An 18,480-nucleotide genomic window follows, 5' to 3' on the forward strand; every position below is an offset into this window, starting at 1 on the left:
TCATGGGGCGTGGTCGTGACCTGCGGGCTCTGTAGCACCCCCTATTGTGATGCCCCGCCTCCTACATGCACATAGAAGGACGAAATTTGGTACGCACATTCATCATGAGCAGACGCACAAAAAAGCCATATGGATTCATACTCCCAGTCCAACAGGAAGTCAGCCATTTTGATGTGTGGCTGCTTGTTTGCCAAATTCATGCCTACTTTGAAAACTATCTTGTCCTAGAGCTTAAACACCACAGTCTTCACATTAACTCAATTATCATCTTCATGCCTTGAAGAACAAAAGTTATTAAAATCTTTCAGCTATGTCATACTTTAGTGGGTGGGACGGTGGAAACCATTTTTTTCTCTCGCTGTCAAGCATCAAGGCTTTATAACTTCAACATACAATTTCCTATCTACACCAAACTGCTCATAAGTGTAGAGGCTGTCGCCCTGAATACATCTCCGTATCAATATTTAGTGGGCCATTTTGATTTTGGCCGCCATTTTGAAATACTGCCAATCTTCGTACTTAAATTATCTCCTCCTACAGATGTAACACCAGGGGTTTCACAGTCACTCAGTATCATCCTCTGACCTTGAAGATGAAAAGTTATTGAAATCTTTATCCTACGTCATACCTGCTGGCCGCAGTGGAGCGGTCAATTCAAATCCTTCGCCGTAAAGCATCATGTCCTCATAACTTCTTCACACAATTTCCTATCTCGGCCAAATCTCTCAGAAATGTAGAGGGAGTCGCCCTGAAAAGATCTGTGTTGTCATGGGGCGTGGTCGTGACCTGCGGGCTCTGTAGCACCCCCTATTGTGATGCCCCGCCTCCTACATGCACATAGAAGGACGAAATTTGGTACGCACATTCATCATGAGCAGACGCACAAAAAAGCCATATGGATTCATACTCCCAGTCCAACAGGAAGTCAGCCATTTTGATGTGTGGCGGCATGTTTGCCAAATTCATGCCTACTTTGAAAACTATCTTGTCCTAGAGCTTAAACACCACAGTCTTCACATTAACTCAGTTATCATCTTCATGCCTTGAAGAACAAAAGTTATTAAAATCTTTCAGCTATGTCATACTTTAGTGGGTGGGACGGTGGAAACCATTTTTTTCTCTCGCTGTCAAGCATCAAGGCTTTATAACTTCAACATACAATTTCCTATCTACACCAAACTGCTCATAAGTGTAGAGGCTGTCGCCCTGAATACATCTCCGTATCAATATTTAGTGGGCCATTTTGATTTTGGCCGCCATTTTGAAATACTGCCAATCTTCGTACTTAAATTATCTCCTCCTACAGATGTAACACCAGGGGTTTCACAGTCACTCAGTATCATCCTTTGACCTTGAAGATGAAAAGTTATTGAAATCTTTATCCTACGTCATACCTGCTGGCCGCAGTGGAGCGGTCAATTCAAATCCTTCGCCGTAAAGCATCATGTCCTCATAACTTCTTCACACAATTTCCTATCTCGGCCAAATCTCTCAGAAATGTAGAGGGAGTCGCCCTGAAAAGATCTGTGTTGTCATGGGGCGTGGTCGTGACCTGCGGGCTCTGTAGCACCCCCTATTGTGATGCCCTGCCTCCTACATGCACATAGAAGGACGAAATTTGGTACGCACATTCATCATGAGCAGACACACAAAAAAGCCATTTGGATTCATACTCTCAGTCCAACAGGAAGTCAGCCATTTTGATGCTTGGCGGCATTTTTGCCAAATTCATGCCTACTTCGAAAACCATCTTGTCCTAGAGCTTAAACACCAAAAGTCTTCACATTAACTCAGTTATCATCTTCATGCCTTGAAGAACAAAAGTTATTAAAATCTTTCAGCTACGTCATACTTTAGTGGACGGGACGGTGGAAACCATTTTTTTTCCTCGCCGTCAAGCATCAAGGCTTTATAACTTCAACATACAATTTCCTATCTACACCAAACTGCTTATAAGTGTAGAGGCTGTCGCCCTGAATACATCTCCAGATCAATATTTAGTGGGCCATTTTGATTTTGGCTGCCATTTTGAAATACTGCCAATCTTCGTACTTAAATTATCTCCTCCTACAGATGTTACACCAGGGGTTTCACAGTCACTCAGTATCATCCTCTGACCTTGAAGAAATCATTCAGCTGTGTCATACCTGGTGGGCGTGACAGCGGACACCATTTTTCCCCTTTGCTGTCAAGCATCAAGTCGTTATAACTTCCACATACAATGCCCCATCTCCACAGATTTCCTCATAAAGGTAGACAGTCTCGCCCTGAATACAGCTACACATCCATTCAAAGTCGGCCATTTTGAATTTTGTGGCCATTATGAAATATTACTGTACATCATACTTTCACGTCTTCCTCCTACAAATTGGACACCACAGACTTCACAGTCAGTCAGTATACTCCTCGGACGATGCCAATGACACGCTAGGAAAATGTTCATCCTACATCATACTTTCTGGCCGGGGCGGTGCCCGCCATAAAAATCCTTAGTCATGAAGCATAAAGTCCTAATAACTTCTTCATACTATTTCCTATCTCAGCCAAATCTCTCAGGAATCTAGAGGGAGTCCCCTTGAATAGATCTGTGCATCAATACTGTGTCATATCCATAGCGCCACCCACTGGACACAGGAAGTCAGACAAACATCATCCGATTGACATGAAGTTCACTGCTTGTTTTCTCCCCGTCATGACATGCCTGTAACAGGTGAGCGTGCAGTCCGACAATGCCGCAGCCCGACGCGCGCGGACTGCGAGGGCCCGTTCATCACTGCTTGCAGTTTTAATTATTAGGGCCCGAGCAGGTCATCGACCTGTGAGGTCCCTATTGTATCTGTAAAAATTCTTCTTATTATTATTTTTCCTGTACCGCTTTAACGTCAATTTTGGAGGCCTGAACATACCCAAAAACTCACCAAATTTGAAATATACTTCACATATTGTGAAAAATTTGATAATTTAATGCCGTTGGGCGAGGTCGTGACCTGCGGGCTCTGTAGCGCCCCCTAATGTTCATCCCTATGTCCTGCAAGTGCCTAGAAGAACGAAATGTGGTACGCAGATTCCTCATGACCAGACGCACAAAAAACCCATTTGGACCCCTAGTGTCAGTCCAACAGGAAGTCAGCCATTTAGGGGCCGTCCACACGGGTGAAAACAATCTTTTTTTTCTCCGTCTTCCTCGTCATCGTTTTAAGAATATTTGCGTCCACACGTCTTCACTGAAAACGACTGAAAACGACCGAAAACGCTGTAGTTCATATTCCAGGCCAATAGGTGGCGCTTGACAGTCACCAAAAACGGAGAAGAAGACACGGAGCATGCGCATCAAGCTTGCGCGCTGTAAACAAACAGACAGTAGACGGAGAAACCGAACACAGCAAGAAGAAGATGAAAATGGCTAGTGCAAGGAAACCAGAATCGTTTGTGTGGACCGGTAATGAGGTCGAACTGCTGCTACGGCTCACACTCAACTAAAAGGCATGTAAGTTGCAAGAAAGGCTCAATATCTTCTGCAGCACGAACACGAGCATGCAGGCCGCCGTTGTTGTTGTTGTTATGGGACATCGCGGGGTGGGGCGATGGCGTCATCGTTTTGGAAAGTATGCGGATTCGCCGTCCACATGAAAACGGGAGGGCTGCGTTTTCGGATTTCTCCACCCTGAGACCCGTTTTCAAAAAAGTGCGTTTTCAGGCGCTGCGTTTTCAGGATCCGTATGGACGGTCGGCCAAAACGATGCAATACATGTGCGTTTTCGCAAAACGGCGTTGTCGTCTGGACGGGGCCTTAGATGTGTGGCGGCATTTTTGTCCAATTCATGCCTACTTTGAAAATAATCTTGTCCTAGAGCTTAAACACCACAGTCTTCAAATAAATTAAGTAATTTTCTTCATGTCTTGAAGAACAAAAGTTATGGAAATCATTCAGCTGCGCCAAACTTTAGTGGGCGGTGCAGTGGAAACCATTTTTTCCTCACGCCGTCAAGCATCATGGCTTTATAACTTCAACATACAATTTCCTTTCCACACCAATCTGCTCGTAACTGTAGAGGCTGTCTCCCCGAACAAATCTCAGCATCAATACTTTGTCTGCCTTTTTGCTTTTGGCCGCCATTTTGAAATATTGCCAATCTTCGTACTTGTCGATGTAACACCACCGACTTCAAAGTCACTCAGTATAATCCTCTGACCTTGAAGATGAAGTGTTATGGAAATCTTTATCCTACGTCATACCTGCTGGCCACAGTGGAGCGGTCAATTCAAATCCTTTGCCGTCAAGCATCGTTTCCTCATAACTTCTTCATACAATGTCTTATCTCGGCCAAATCTCTCAGGAATGCAGAGGGAGTCGCCCTGATGAGATCTGTGTAGTCATGGGGCGTGACCGTGACGCGTGGGCTCTGGAGCGCCCCCTATTGTGATGCCCCGCCTCCTACTTGTACATAGAAGGACGAAAATTGGTACGCATATTCATCATGACCAGACGCACAAAAAACCCATTTGGATGCATACTCTCAGTCCAACAGGAAGTCAGCTATTTTGAAATTTGGCGGCGTTTTTGACAAATTAATGCCTACTTTGAAAATTATCTTGCCCTAGAGCTTAAACACCACAGTCTTCACATTAACTCAGTTATCTTCTTCATGCCTTGAAGAACAAAAGTTATGGAAATCATTCAGCTTTGTCAAACCTGGTGGGTGTGACGGCGAACCCATTTTTCCCCTTGGCGGTCAAGCATCAATTCCTTATAACTCCCGCATGCAATGCCCCATCTCCACAAAATTCCTCATAAATGTAGACAGTCATGCCCTGAATACATCTAGACATTCATTCAAAGTCGGCCATTTTGAATTTGGCGGCCTTATGAAATATTGTCATACATCATACTTTCATGTCTTCCTCCTACAGATTGGACACCACAGACTTCATAGTCAGTAAGTATACTCCTCAGACCATGCCAAAGACGCGCTAGGAAAATCTTTATCCTACGTCATACCTGCTGGCCGGGGCGGTGTCCGCCATTAACATCCTTCGTCATGAAGCATCAAGTCCTGATAACTCCTTTATACTATTTCCTAGCTCGGCCAAATCTAGAGGGAATCTAGAGGGAGTCCCCATGAATAAATCTGTGCATCAATACTGTGTCATATCCATAGCGCCACACACTGGAAACAAAAATTAAGTTTCATCTCATTCAATGTGGGCTCCTACATGCTGTGAGTGACACAAGTTGCCACTAGATGGCATTGTTGTCTTTCAAGTCACAGGTATCCTTTGTGCTTAGCAACCTCTGGATAACCTCTAGATAATTCCATTCCATTGCAGGAAGTCAGCCTCATATTTATCAGATTTTATTGAAACTTCAAAATGTGGCTGCACGCACTTTATGGAATAAAAACTAGCAAACAAAGGAGAAAGTAGATCAAAAGCTTGACATTCATAGACAGCCATACATACATTTTGGTAAGGAGGCAAGTGAAGCATTATTCGACACTCATTTATCTGCAGAGATGACAAACAATGGCAGATGCACATGGCATTTGCAGGTAGTTTTGTCTAAATTGCACATTACAACATGGAATAATTGAAGGGTGATGTTTAGAGCCACATAATGGATAAGTGAGTGGTAGTAAGCCACAGCACACAATTTCCAATCAAGTCAATTTGCTAAGAATGCCATTTGTCTGTTGTGTCTGCCCTGTCAGTGTGGCACAAAACAAGATGTGTGTAGTTGTGATTCTGACCAACTTTTCCACGATGAACAGAGTGGCGTCCCCTGCCATTTTAAACAACTGAGTGAGTTCTTTGGTTAAACACAGCTACTACAGGACCAGTGGCGCCCCCAGGGGGGCCAGGGGGCGCCATGGCCACCCCTGGAAAATTGCTGGCCACCCCACTGGCCCCCCCAGTGCTCCCACCAATTTCCCTGACTGACTAAGGTGCTGGCTCAATAGGGAACTGTAATTTAAACCTCCACCTGTGGGGGTGCTAATGTGCTGAAAGGTGTGCAGTCTGACGGGAAGTCAGCGCAAGAAGCAGAAGAAGAAACAACAACATTTTTGTGTTTTTCTGAAATGTTTGTGTGTTTCTCAAACTTGAGGTAAATGTGTTGGATGCATATTGTCTTTAATGAAAAAGAGTCAAGGGGAATGCAATACGCAGCCACAGACTGGAGCTGAATCTGAGTTGCCACAAGAAGGACCATTTTGGTGTGCCAAGATTTTCACTGGCCCCATCTGGCCCCCCCAATGAAAATGTTCTGGGGGCGCCACTGTGCAGGACGTTCGTCAAACCTGGTCACTTGACCGCTGTCCCTTTCCAAAAGGAAGAAACTGGCTGCACTCCACTACCTATCGAAATCTGTGGCATTCCACTGCCATCCTCCCCTATGATGCGCTGCCTTCCTGCCTTCACAGTGACAACAGAAGGCAGTGTCTTAGCTGCGCCGGTAGTCGAGTGGTTAGAGTTGCATGCCACATACGCAGTGGACCCGGGTTCGAATTTAGGGCGTAGGAAGTTTACTGCAAGCCACAACCCCCCCTTCTCTTTCCCACTTCCAATCTATTCCCTGCAAAAACACAGGTGTCCATGCCTGAATTCCAGACAAAGGCGAAGAGATGGCCATAACACTTCACACAACATAGCAGTGCAGAATCGATTGTCAAAACGTACCTGATTACTAAATGTTTTAGAAATCATTCACCTGTAGTCCATTTGGATTTCTGTTGATGGCAGGAAGTTGTTCTGACTTCACCTGAAAGCGCTTAATACTGGCAGGGGCAACCCCCCACGTTACAAACACACGTTGGGAGAAGAGGCTGATATTCACCCCCCGCGTGCACTGTCCCAAACGCAGGTGGCTGCCGCCTCCGTGAACAATGATCAAGCAATGGGGCTTAAGCCGCGGCGCGTTTGGACAGCAGCATGCCCCGACATGCGCGCGGACTGCGAGGGCCTGTTCATCACTGCTTGCAGTTTTAATTAATTATAATTATAGTAAGATCCCATTTGCATTAGATCGCCTCAGGAGCACCACTCTTGAGTAGATGTTCAGCAGATCCCTCTTCATATTCTCCAATGTTGCCTCGGTCTCCCCCTCTGGCAAATCTGCTGGACCCCACCTCACACACCTAGGAGTGGGCATCACAGGGTAACAATACTATTTGGGGTGGTTATACCTCAGAAGTTGGAGCAGATCATCTCATGACTGAAGGGTCAACAGTTTGATTCCCTGTTGTGATTGTCCAAATAGACCCATCCCACAGAAGTCATGTTGCAGTGTCATAGTGTTGTAATCACAGGTGTATTTCATCAAATTAATCAAGGTCAAGGTATTTAGTGTGTCACAGCCATGCCAGAGAGCCACTATGCACAATATCAGTACCCTGGCTCAGCTAAATCCTAAATGGAACAAGGCCATAATCGCTGTTAATTACACCTGTGTTTACTACACTATTGTCACCGCAACATGCTTGCTGTGAAAAGGGTCCATGTCAAAGTTTCAATAAAGTAGTGAAGAGAAAAGTTTTGTCCTGTTTCAGGGTTATTCATGGTAATATACAATGTTTTCGATCAAATGTTGACAGATATTACTTGTATATAAGCTATGACTCCCTCAGATAAGTCATGGCCTAGACATAGTGCTAGGCCAGGCTGGCAAACATGGAAATGTAAAGGCTGATTAAAAGGAGAGTCAAACTTGATGCCGCATACAGAGTCAGTGGCAGTAGTTTCCTGCTCTTGGAAATTACTTGCGTATGATTGGGATGTTCTTTTAGTACCACATGATATAGGATTAGTCAGAAATCATCTCTACACACTTCGCAGTAGCGACAAAAATGAATACACAGACTGAAGTTCTCCAAGAATCCCCCAATAGAATTGTTGTCTTGAATTTTGAGGTCCTCAATCAGGGGAGCAAAAACCTTATTTACCCCAAAATATTTAAAGTCCTGTTACCTACATGAGAGAAAAAGAAAAACTCACATACCCTCCTGTCAATCTCTTGCAAGCGGCCGCTTAGAGGACCACGATAAGCTTTTCTCTTACTGTTAGCTTTTTCAGACGGTCTTTTTGGACCCGCCACCTTTGGACGTTACACTCCGTAACTCCATATTTCTTGGCTGGCTGACAGTTGTTTGGCGCCTCCGCTGCACTGATCACCATTATCTTAAAATTAGCATCATAGCTCCGCCTCAGATGTCTGTTAACTTGCCCCACTTTTGATCCACTTTGCACCGTAAAATCACTCTGTCTCTCCATTTTTCATCTCCTGTCACTTCTTCTCCGCTGTGATTGACAGATAACCCCAGCCACAGTGTCAGTGACGTCTCTACAATAAGCTGGCGCCCTCTGCCGTTGAGGTCGTGTAGCGACCCAGACAACTATCAGCATGTGTCAACGGTTAGACCCTGATAATAAGACGACCCCACTTTTTCACATAATTTTCGTCAAAAAAAACCTCGTCCTATATTCGGGTCAATACGGTACTTTGAAATCCTTCTCCATCTATGACATCCTGATAGACAGCATCAGTAGACGTGTCAAGGTATACTGTTCGCTTAGAGACTCATTTTTGAACAGTGTCACCAATGTCTCATGTATAGGAACATACTAAGGAAAACATTCTTTGTCATTTTCATCATTGCCCAAGAGCAAAGGCACGGGATGAACATAGTTACAACACTCCTTAAAAGCAGCCTTCCTCTTTGCTTCTGTACTGAGCCTTCCCCTGTTAAAGAGTGTGAGTAGATCATCTCTCAGCTCTGTAGCAACAGACTTGTCTAGAACAAAGTCATCTAAAACTGAATCCTCTGCACATCTGTGTTTCGTGGAAATATGTGAAGCAAAAGTCATCACATGTGTGAACTTGCAATCACAACCTCTAAATGGACATCTAGTTTCCACTCCTCCCCTTATGTGCATCTTCAAATGCTTAATAAGAGAGAGAAGAAAGAGAGAGAGAAAAGGAGAAATTACACAAAGGCAACCAACATTACGAATTTCAGTTTGAATGCAGATTATGATCATGACTATGTTGTAAAAAACAGGAAATCTGTACATAAATATTAATGGACATTTTTGGAGTTACATCACCTTTGGGTGTACTGATCTTTGAGGAACAAGGCGGCCGACGTCATCGACTGCGGGGGATGAGGGTCAGGGTGGCCGGTTTGGGGCAAAAGAGGTTAGAACCCGCGGATTGCCGCTTGCGGCTATATTTATTAGGGTTCTAACCCCGAAGGGGTGCCGGTTTATTATTTTTATTTGTTGTCTGCCGCTTGAGCTCAAATTCCTGTGAGCTGGAATGGGCCAGAAACTTGAAACTTGGCCCAATGATTGGAAATGATGTGCATCAACTTTTATTAAAATATGAGCCCAGACAGCCACATGGTGGCGCTGTAACTAAGGCTTGAAAATGCGTTTTTGGGAAGGCCACGCCCCTCACACCGTAAGTCTGATTGACTTGAAATTTGATATCGGAAGCCCAGCTCCATGTGTTCTACAAAAAAACCTCTTGGAACATTTAGCTCTGCCGACTTAGATTTTTTGCTAATTAGCATAATGTGAAAAACAGTAAAATGAATAGAACTTTTGAAAGATTGACTCTATCAACACCACATTTGGTATACGGCTTTGGGGGATGACAAGACACATTTCTACTATAAATGAACCAGATTGGTCAAAAAACATGGCCGCCACGGACCAATGTATTTTCGCAATGGACGGGGCTTAGAAATGATTGGCCATAACTCCCACACCCTTTGCCCTATCATCACAAAACTTGGTGGGTAGGTTCACAACAGAACTGGTAATCTGCCTACCAATGCATGTTGAGCTCAAACTATAGGGGGCGCTATAAATGCCATTAGCATGTAGCTGAAAAACCAGTTTGGAAAAATCTGGGGCTTATCATGGGTATGCAGTGTTTCCTCTACATTCGTTTAGGAGTGGTGGGCCGCCACTCCTAAATCCTAGCCGCCGCTCCTTCAAATTTCTTTCTTTCTTTTTTTTTTAAAAATTGTCGCAAATACACCACCGGGTCGGGTGTTGCGAGTGCTGAGGTAAACTAGATAACTATCTTGCTCAGTATCTACTCTTTGGAGTAGATCCCCCCCCCAAGAACTTACTGGTGCCATCGACGTTAATTACTTGCGAGAGCGCGGCCTTCAAAGTGACATCACGTCGAGCACCCAGGCACCAGGTCGGAGAGTCAGAGGAGTGTCATCTTGAAAATAGGGCAACGAATCACCAGAAAAGGTAGACTTATTAGCTTAAGAAAATTTATGATAGATTTTATAAGTTCAATAGACATTTGCAAAATATTGATGGCCAGCTAAGGTTACGTAACATATCAGTAGCTTAATTAAGTGGGCCGGTGCCAACTCAACTCAGTGTCGCTAACGTGAGTAAACTAATTGATAGCATGAAACGAATATATACACGCCATGATGTAACTGCTGACTGCATTTTCAGATGAGCTTGTTCAAATATTTCTCAAAGAAGAGAAAGACACCTGATGAAGATGACGCTAGTCAGGTATCATTAGTCTTTTACTGACTGAAATGATGATGGTTAGGTAAAAAATTGTGTTCACACTTGTAATCAGATGTGATGTGAGTGTAAATTATCTAACGTTAATGTTTTATGTAATCGTATAAGACAAGTAACATTAGACAGGGAGGAACAGTGGAACAAAGTGAAGGAGAGCAGAGTACAGCAGGAGGAGAGCAGAGGGAAGGAGCAGGAGAGCAAAGTGATGGTGCAGGAGAGAGAGATGAGAGTAGAGTAGAAAATCCTAAAGGGAAGTACAGGCTATCAGACTGGGACTCAGACTAGATTAAATTAAATTAATTTTTTATTTTATTGTTGTATTTTTTGTTATTATTTTATATTTTTACATTCAGCTTTTAAAAAGCCATTTTCCATGCCAGCCATTCAATAAAAAGGGGGATTATGCTGGGCATAAAAGTAAAATCTGCAGTCACTGCCACGGCTCCCTGGAGAGCCTGCCCCCGCTGCTGAAAAAAATCCTAGAGGAAACACTGCCAAATGTTCGATGTTAACACTCAAATTCAGTTTGGGCAGACCTTTCAAAAACAGTTGGTTTCGTGTGTGTGTATTTGGGCAGGGGTGTGTGTGTGTGTGCGCACTTAACTATAATGTTCTTCACATCCTTGTCTCTGACGAACTGAAAATAAGGCGTGTATGTCCATCTCGAGAACGTAGAGTCCAACTTCTCTGCTGCTGTGTTCATCCTCTCCTCAATCAATAGTTCTCCAGCACTAACAGGAGGTCAACATTTGTGCAGATTTTTTCTCCCCACCACTTAATTTAGGGTTTAAAATGTGTTGTAACGTGTGTTACAATGATTTGTACCAAGGAAAATATTACCAATTTCTTTGTTTTTGTAATGCCTTACAATACTGCGTTACAGCAAAAAGTAATGCATTACAGCAATTGCATTACTTTTGTAATGCGTTACTCCCAACAATGCATTTTGAAACATAAAAATGTATGTCAAAAAAGGAAATTATTGGGTGCTCTCAGGTCTCTTTGTTTTGGTGCAAGTGTGCCTAAAGAATGCCAATTGGCTTCCCTTTTTTTGGATAAAACTTTGTGTTCTCCTTAAATTTCTAAACTTTTTGCTGTTATGAAACATAATTTTAGCTGTTTACAGCATAATGCAATGTACATAACTGTGATAAAAAGTGAAAAAAATAACATGAGTGTATATATATTCCTGTAGATATGTATTTTACCCCAGCGATAAGGTGCTGGAAAATGTGAAAATGACCCTTAAAAGTGCTTGAAAAGTGCTTGAATTTGACCTTGAAAAACGTTTACGAACCCTCCATCCATCCATCCATCCATCCATCCATCTTTATTATTTTCTCCCCGTTAAGCCCAGTAGTGTGCCAGAGTCAAATCCTAACTCAGAGAATGAGTCTGAGTTTGAAGACACAAGTGTGGCGAAAAAGGGCAGAAAATACTGTTTTTGTGACAAATTTGTCTGTGAATTAGAGTGGTTAAGGTATCTCAGAGAGACAAATTCCAAGATCTGCAAATTTTGCAGTCGATACCTGCAACATGTAGGGATCACAAAATTTGCAGGTAATGCTGGCACTACACAGTTAAAACATGACACATTGGTCAAACGCAGTGCAGTGCTAATCTACGGCATAAAATATGCTCTGACCTGTACTCCAATGAAAATGCACCTCCACTGTCAGTTGCATTTATAAGGCAAGAGGCTGTTAATATTTAAGTTTAACACAGCCTTTTTCCTTGCCATGGAAGAACTACCCTTTACCAAATATTAAGGTCAACTCGACCTGCAAAGAAAGAACGGCGTGAAACTGAACTTGACATATAAAAATATCTTAATTGTTTTATATATACATTCTCGTTATGATTAATTTATGGTGTGAGCCCCTAGATTTTGTGATTGTGCTCCTAAAATTTTCAGTTAGAGTTCACTGTGATCCTGGTAAAAAAGTTGCTCTGGAGACCTGCCACAATGAAAGACTTCATTTCTGTCACATTCCTGCAACCAGGCCTGAGCAGTGTGCATGGTCCTATGGAAGGGGGGCACTGCCACCAAGTAATGCTGTAGCCATGAGGGAGTGTACTTGGTCTGCAGCAGTGTCTACATGGGAGATACCTGTAATGTTTTAGCTGATTTTGTCATGTTACTGCCAACAATCAGCAAATACATTTGTATTCTGTTTATTTACTTTGTTGGCTCATTGCTGCTATCTGCATCCCTTTTAAATGCTCTCAGCCTGGAAAAGCACTACAAAAGAAGAATGCAAAAGTTTGGTTATGTCAATGTGTCACAGGCTTGATGCAGTTATTGCAAGTAAAGGATTTGAACTAAATATTAAGTATTCACTCTAATCCCTTTTTAATCCATCTGTTCCTATACTTTTGCTCGCCTAAAAATTTCTGTTCCGTTACAGTGATGCTATTTTCTAAGTTGTGTAAGAAATCTAGATGTAAATACCTGGAATTTAAGGCTAAAATGCATATCTCATATTCATCTTTTGATTTCTCTATTTTAAAAAAATGACCTGCTCATGAAAAACAAGCTACAGTCTGTATTTATACTGTGTACTGTGTCCTGCTCAGGATGCAGGAACCATTTCAACTGGCAGAATGTCTGTATTTATTCTCTCATATTTATTGGTATTCTGATTGTTTGAACTCTTTTTTTGTTTTTTAGGTCAATAGTAGAAGAAGCCATGCAGTGTAAGAAGAAAATCCTTCAGAATGATGGCATAGTAACCAGTTCCTGTGCTAGGCCACGTAAGGCAGGACACACACTGCTTATCCTCGGAGGCCAAACCTTCATGTGTGACAAGATATACCAGGTGACAGACACAGTCCTTAATACTTGGATGACCTGTTTTCTTGTATGACAGAATATTGTTGGCAGGGATGTGCTCAAAAAAGTTTTGGGGGGGGGGCAGGGGCTAAAGATAAAAAAAAGGCTCTCAACCTACTCACAAATTCTCTATTCTCATCATAGAGAGAAAAGGGTCTGGATATATGCATACGCACCATCGCTGGGAGGCATTGTTAAATTCCACCCCAAGGTTAAGTTGCCTCCTCCAATCTTGAGACACACTTTGGTAGAGGATCCAGGATGGAGCTTAGTCAATCAAAGCCTATATCATAATTAATTATGATAAAATTTGATGTTGTTGCTAATTTTGTCGCTTTTAACCTCTGCATTACTAAACAAGCCTTTTGGATAGCCTTGTGTGCATTGCAGTCAAATGCATCACCTGTGGGAAGTGAATGAGTGACTGGGAATTTTAGCAGCATGTTGCTGAAGCTACAGACAACCGCATGGTGTTTGGAATTTTGTTTTCAGTTTTAAGGATTCTTGATTTAGTCAGATTGGATTGCAGCATACTATCCATGCACCTGGATGGTATGGTGTCCACTGCTACTAAAGAGAACGACTCTAAAAGGCTAGATGTCCTCCTGCATCTATCAGGTACAAGGTAAACTGAACTTATTATCATAAGTCTCTCATTATTGATTCAAAGGGTGCTCTACCTGCGACACAACCAGGGTGGGAATTTCATGGCGGTCACGGCCCCCGCACTTTGGCCTTGATTCCCTGTGAAAAAAAAATCAATGTACGGCCACAGTGGCCTTTGTGCCCCTGGCCCGGTCAGCGTAGTGGGCTTGCCCTGAAGTACAGTCACCCAAGTACACAGTAGTCACTCACAGTAACTTCAGTGAGTTTGTGGTTCGCGCAGGTGGAGTCTCATCATCAAATCGTTGATCTCACATGAAAGCCTCTCAAACAGCAGCAGCAGCATCTCAAAACGGACACTCACAGCACAGGTGTGCAAGTGAGCTCAGCCGGTTTTGATATGATATGTAACGTTAACTGACTTATGTGGTAGGATTTAGTTCAGTAACGTTGGAAATATTTACAGATTCGAACTTCCCGGATCAATAACTCATGACTGAAACATTGTTCAAACACAAATGACGACTTATTCCTACCAAAGTAGGGTAGACAACGAGCTACAACCGTATTTTCATCAAAACGAGCACTCCTCCGGGATGGACATTAAAGGAGACATATTATGCAAAACTCACTTTTTCGTTGCTTTAGTGTGTGTATTTGCATATCTGGAGTGCCTCCCCACCCCTTAAGAATGATTTTTGACCACTAAGTCAATGTTTTGTAAATGGACGCAGTCAGGAAATGTGTCTCTAAAGGAGCCAGTTGGATTTCACCCGCGCTGTTACGTAACAGAGCGGGTGATTTGAATACTCCCACCCTCGTGCTGGATATCTCCTCCCACATTACGCCGGCTACCTGAACGATGATCCGCCATTTTCTCGCCTCACTCGTACACGACAGCCTGACCGCTACCATGTACAACCCGAAAGCCAAGCACTCCTGCTATGTCATGAGATGCATGGATACTCATGTTTCCCTTCATCGCTTCCCTACCAAAGAGGATATCAGAGCGAAGTGGCTAAATTTTATTTTTCAGGGAAACGTCCCAGCTTCAGTGAGCAAAAGTGTTTTTGACTGTGCCAGTCACTTCACGCCGGACTGTTTCAGCAACCAGGGTCAGTATAAGGCTGGACTGGCAACGAGATTGTTCCTAGAAGATGGATCCATACCCACTGTCCGTGTAAGTATTTAAAAAAAACAGTTTCGTTTGTGTTACTTTGCCGTTTAGCACATGAGCTAACGCTAACCGTCGATGTAGATATGAGGCTGAACTAACGTTAAGTTGCAACGTTGGGCTTACTGGTCATATGATTCACTGTAATGTTAATCAGCAGTCTTTTAAAACATGGCACTGAATTGAGAAAATGAATTAGGATATTCATATATGATCGCTTCTAATCGGCCGGTGAACAACTGCTCGGCCGTGAACATGCTAGCTAGCTAGCTAGCTGGCTAGCATGTTCAAGGCCGAGCAGCTAGCTAGCTAGCTCACCGTCCGCGAACAACTTCTCCGACGTGAATACGCATTGGAGACCGTCTCCTCCACATGCTCACGGCCGAGCAGACGGTATGAAATGGTCTCAGTTGTTCACGGACGGTGGGCTGCGTTAATTTATTATCATGTTGTGCTAAAGGAGGCTAAAGACTTCCTTTGTGTTAGTATTCATGTAACTACGTGTGTAGTGTTAGCTACTTGCATGAGAGACCCGATCTGAGAGTACCAAAACGTTACCTGCAGTAAAGCAATCACTACTTAGTTTTGAAGGAGAAAGGGGTTACCTGCCTGCTGTGCTACGATTAACGTTAGTTATATGCAGACACGGACACAGAAAAGTTGCTTCGCAAATGTGTACGTTTTTGCTCACGTACTAAAATCTAATGTGAAATGAGGGATTTGCATGGGTTTGTGATTTGCCAGATTCTTCCTCATCAAATTGATTTTTTAATCATCAGCAGAGGACATGAGTCCTGCATTTTTCTAAATACAGCTATTTATTTGAAAATAAATCACCATTTTCTGAATATTTTTTGCAATGTGTACAATGTGCTTGCATTCTTATTTAGCATTGTATTATTTTTCCTCCCAAGACTATACCTGGCAGCCCTGCACTACAATGAAAATACAGACCGTCCACAGGCAACAACCTCAGCTGGTGAGCCACTGTTCAGGCTTCATTTCCAAAGTGGAAGAATGGAGGAGAATACACAGCAAAGCCAGTGAAGGAGCAACCAACCTTTCGTAAGTTTTAAACCTTTTTATTGAAATCACACAGAAAACTGACATCTTGGACCTGATGTTTGAGAAGGTTTTTCAGGACCCTGGTTCATACGCAGATGACGTTTTGAAGATCTCCATTCCTGAGGCACTCTCTGCGCAGTTAGAAACGCTGGACAAGAAGGAGGTGATGGACCACTATGTCACAAGGTTCAGTCAAGGGCCGGTCTGAACCCCACGTAGATGCCTCGAGTGCCGGGGAACTCCATCCGTATACGCAGCACCACACAGCTGGGCAGTGCCACAAACTCTTCAGCCCAGAAAGCCCCAACACCAGCTCTCAAAGCTCCTATATGCCAAGTATCTGTAACGGCTGAACAGAGTGGATATATTTAGTTATACATTTATATTTAGACATAGTTTTTGATTTACCTTATATTTTTTTGTAAATATTTACATTACCTACTGTTTAACAACAGGCAATAAAAACTACTTGTACATTCAGTAACTTTTTGAATAGTTGTGTGTTGTTTGCTGTACTTGTATTTATAAAATTATATAAGCTGTTTTCTGTACTTTCAGTGTTTGACATGTAGACATAAGAATTATGATCATCAAGAGACAGGTTCGTAGGAGTGGGATGAGTATCCAAAAGCACAAAACATAAATTCCTGCACAATATCTAATTTGTATTTCCACCATTTATGAGCAGCAAGATTGTCATAGACCTAGGTGTAGATGTTGCTAATAAACTGTGTTCTTGCAAATGGATTTTTTTGCAGAAATGTATCTTTTCTAGTGTTTGATATGTAACATTTTAACAATTGTCAAACTGCCTTTCAAAAAGAAAAATAAGCAATGTAACAAAGTGGAAAATTGAATTTATTTCATTGCTCATATTTATATTACAATAACAGAATTTATACCGTATATTACCAAATAATAGCCGGGTCTCAATTAAACGCCTGTCCAAAACAAAGGCCTGGTCTGTTAAGTGGTTGGAACAAACAAATAAACGCCCGGCTATTATTTGATATTTTACGGTATGCAAAAAAAAAAAACACTTACTGTTCTATTCCCCTCAGACGTAAAGGCTCTGTAGATATTTAGTGCATTCTGAAGTGAGAATGCACACTGGTACGAGGCCAGGGTGGTCTGCCATGCAGGAAGGTGAGTTTTGAAGCTGATTTAGTCTTCTTATAACCTGTAAATGTGAAAGGTTAAGTGACGTTTGATGACTGATAATATGACTGAATAGTTACATTTTCATTCAACAAGCAGACATTCTCAGGCGCTGTAGGCATTGTTATGCATCTAAACATAAGTACACACCTAAACCAGAGGGGAAAAAGGGAACATATCAGTTTAACGGTTTTTTTATTTGAATATGTTGTTAGCAATAACGACTGGTCAGCATGTGCAACGATGTAACGTTATTAATTGGAATTAGTGCATTATGTTGAAACGCAGTACAAACGGATAAACAGACATAACTATGGGGGATACGGAGCTGGCAGACAGTCGCCCCAGCCCGCACTACATCCCCCGTTTCACAACTTGGTTGAAAAATTAGCACACACGTGAAAAGTGTATGGCTGTGAGTTAGATGTCGGACAAAATAATGACGTAACAGTTAACATTATTATGGCGTAGCTGAGAATAAAAGTGCTACATTCCCACTCGTAGCTGCCGAAAAAACATTGCGGACTTGTGAAATTTACTCGTGTAACGGGAATAGCATGCTACTTATGTTTACTCAACACATATCTAGATTTTTATAAGCAGTGAGTTACACATAGAGCGGTCAGCGGTCGACCGTATTTAGTCAGCGACCGTATTTACCGACGTACAAACATACACATTTTTAAGAAAAAAGTAAAATAAAGATCATAACTCACCATTCAGAAACGTCTTGTTGCAGTCTACATTGAGCAACTTATTCGCTAGCTCCTTCTTGTTCAGGGTCTGACTCTGGTTCAAACATGTAAGGTTGGACAGCAAAGTTTCCTCCTGCAGCCATGTTTCTCCCAGGGTTCACGCTCAGTTGTTGTCATGGTAGCATGAGCGTGCCGGCGTCGTCACACCTCCCGGAAGAAGTGGGTGGATTACCCATAGACATATATACATAGACGCCTCATTGAGCGGGTTGGCCCGCTGCTGCGATACGTCAACGTCGCCGCCATATTGGAGGAGGCAGATCCGCCCCGTGAACTACTACGAGTCAATGGAGTGAACTTTATAAAGCTCCTTCTACAAAGTGCTATAAGTTAAT

General features: G+C 42.7%; 1 protein-coding gene and 1 long non-coding RNA gene across 4 annotated transcripts in view; one reads left to right on the forward strand and one right to left on the reverse strand.

Moving 5' to 3' along the window:
• The window catches only part of enc2 (ectodermal-neural cortex 2), a 160,606-nt gene that overhangs the window by 41,783 nt on the left and 100,343 nt on the right, over positions 1-18,480 (forward strand). For all 3 annotated transcript variants that reach the window (XR_003984822.1, XM_030424953.1, XM_030424954.1), the window contains one exon: positions 13,229-13,376. Coding sequence is in view for 2 of the 3 variants with exons in the window: in XM_030424953.1 (XP_030280813.1) it covers positions 13,229-13,376 (148 nt within the window). In the remaining variant the exon portion in view is untranslated. The remainder of the gene's footprint in view (positions 1-13,228; positions 13,377-18,480) is intronic.
• Positions 16,278-18,312, reverse strand: LOC115586155 (uncharacterized). The gene is made up of 3 exons (XR_003984823.1): positions 18,107-18,312; positions 17,277-17,412; positions 16,278-16,581 (listed from the first exon to the last, which is right to left on the reverse strand). It is a non-coding gene; the product is annotated as an uncharacterized LOC115586155 (long non-coding RNA).

The sequence above is a fragment of the Sparus aurata genome, chromosome 8, assembly GCF_900880675.1.
Source record: "Sparus aurata chromosome 8, fSpaAur1.1, whole genome shotgun sequence".
NCBI classification, from domain to species: Eukaryota; Metazoa; Chordata; class Actinopteri; order Spariformes; family Sparidae; genus Sparus; species Sparus aurata.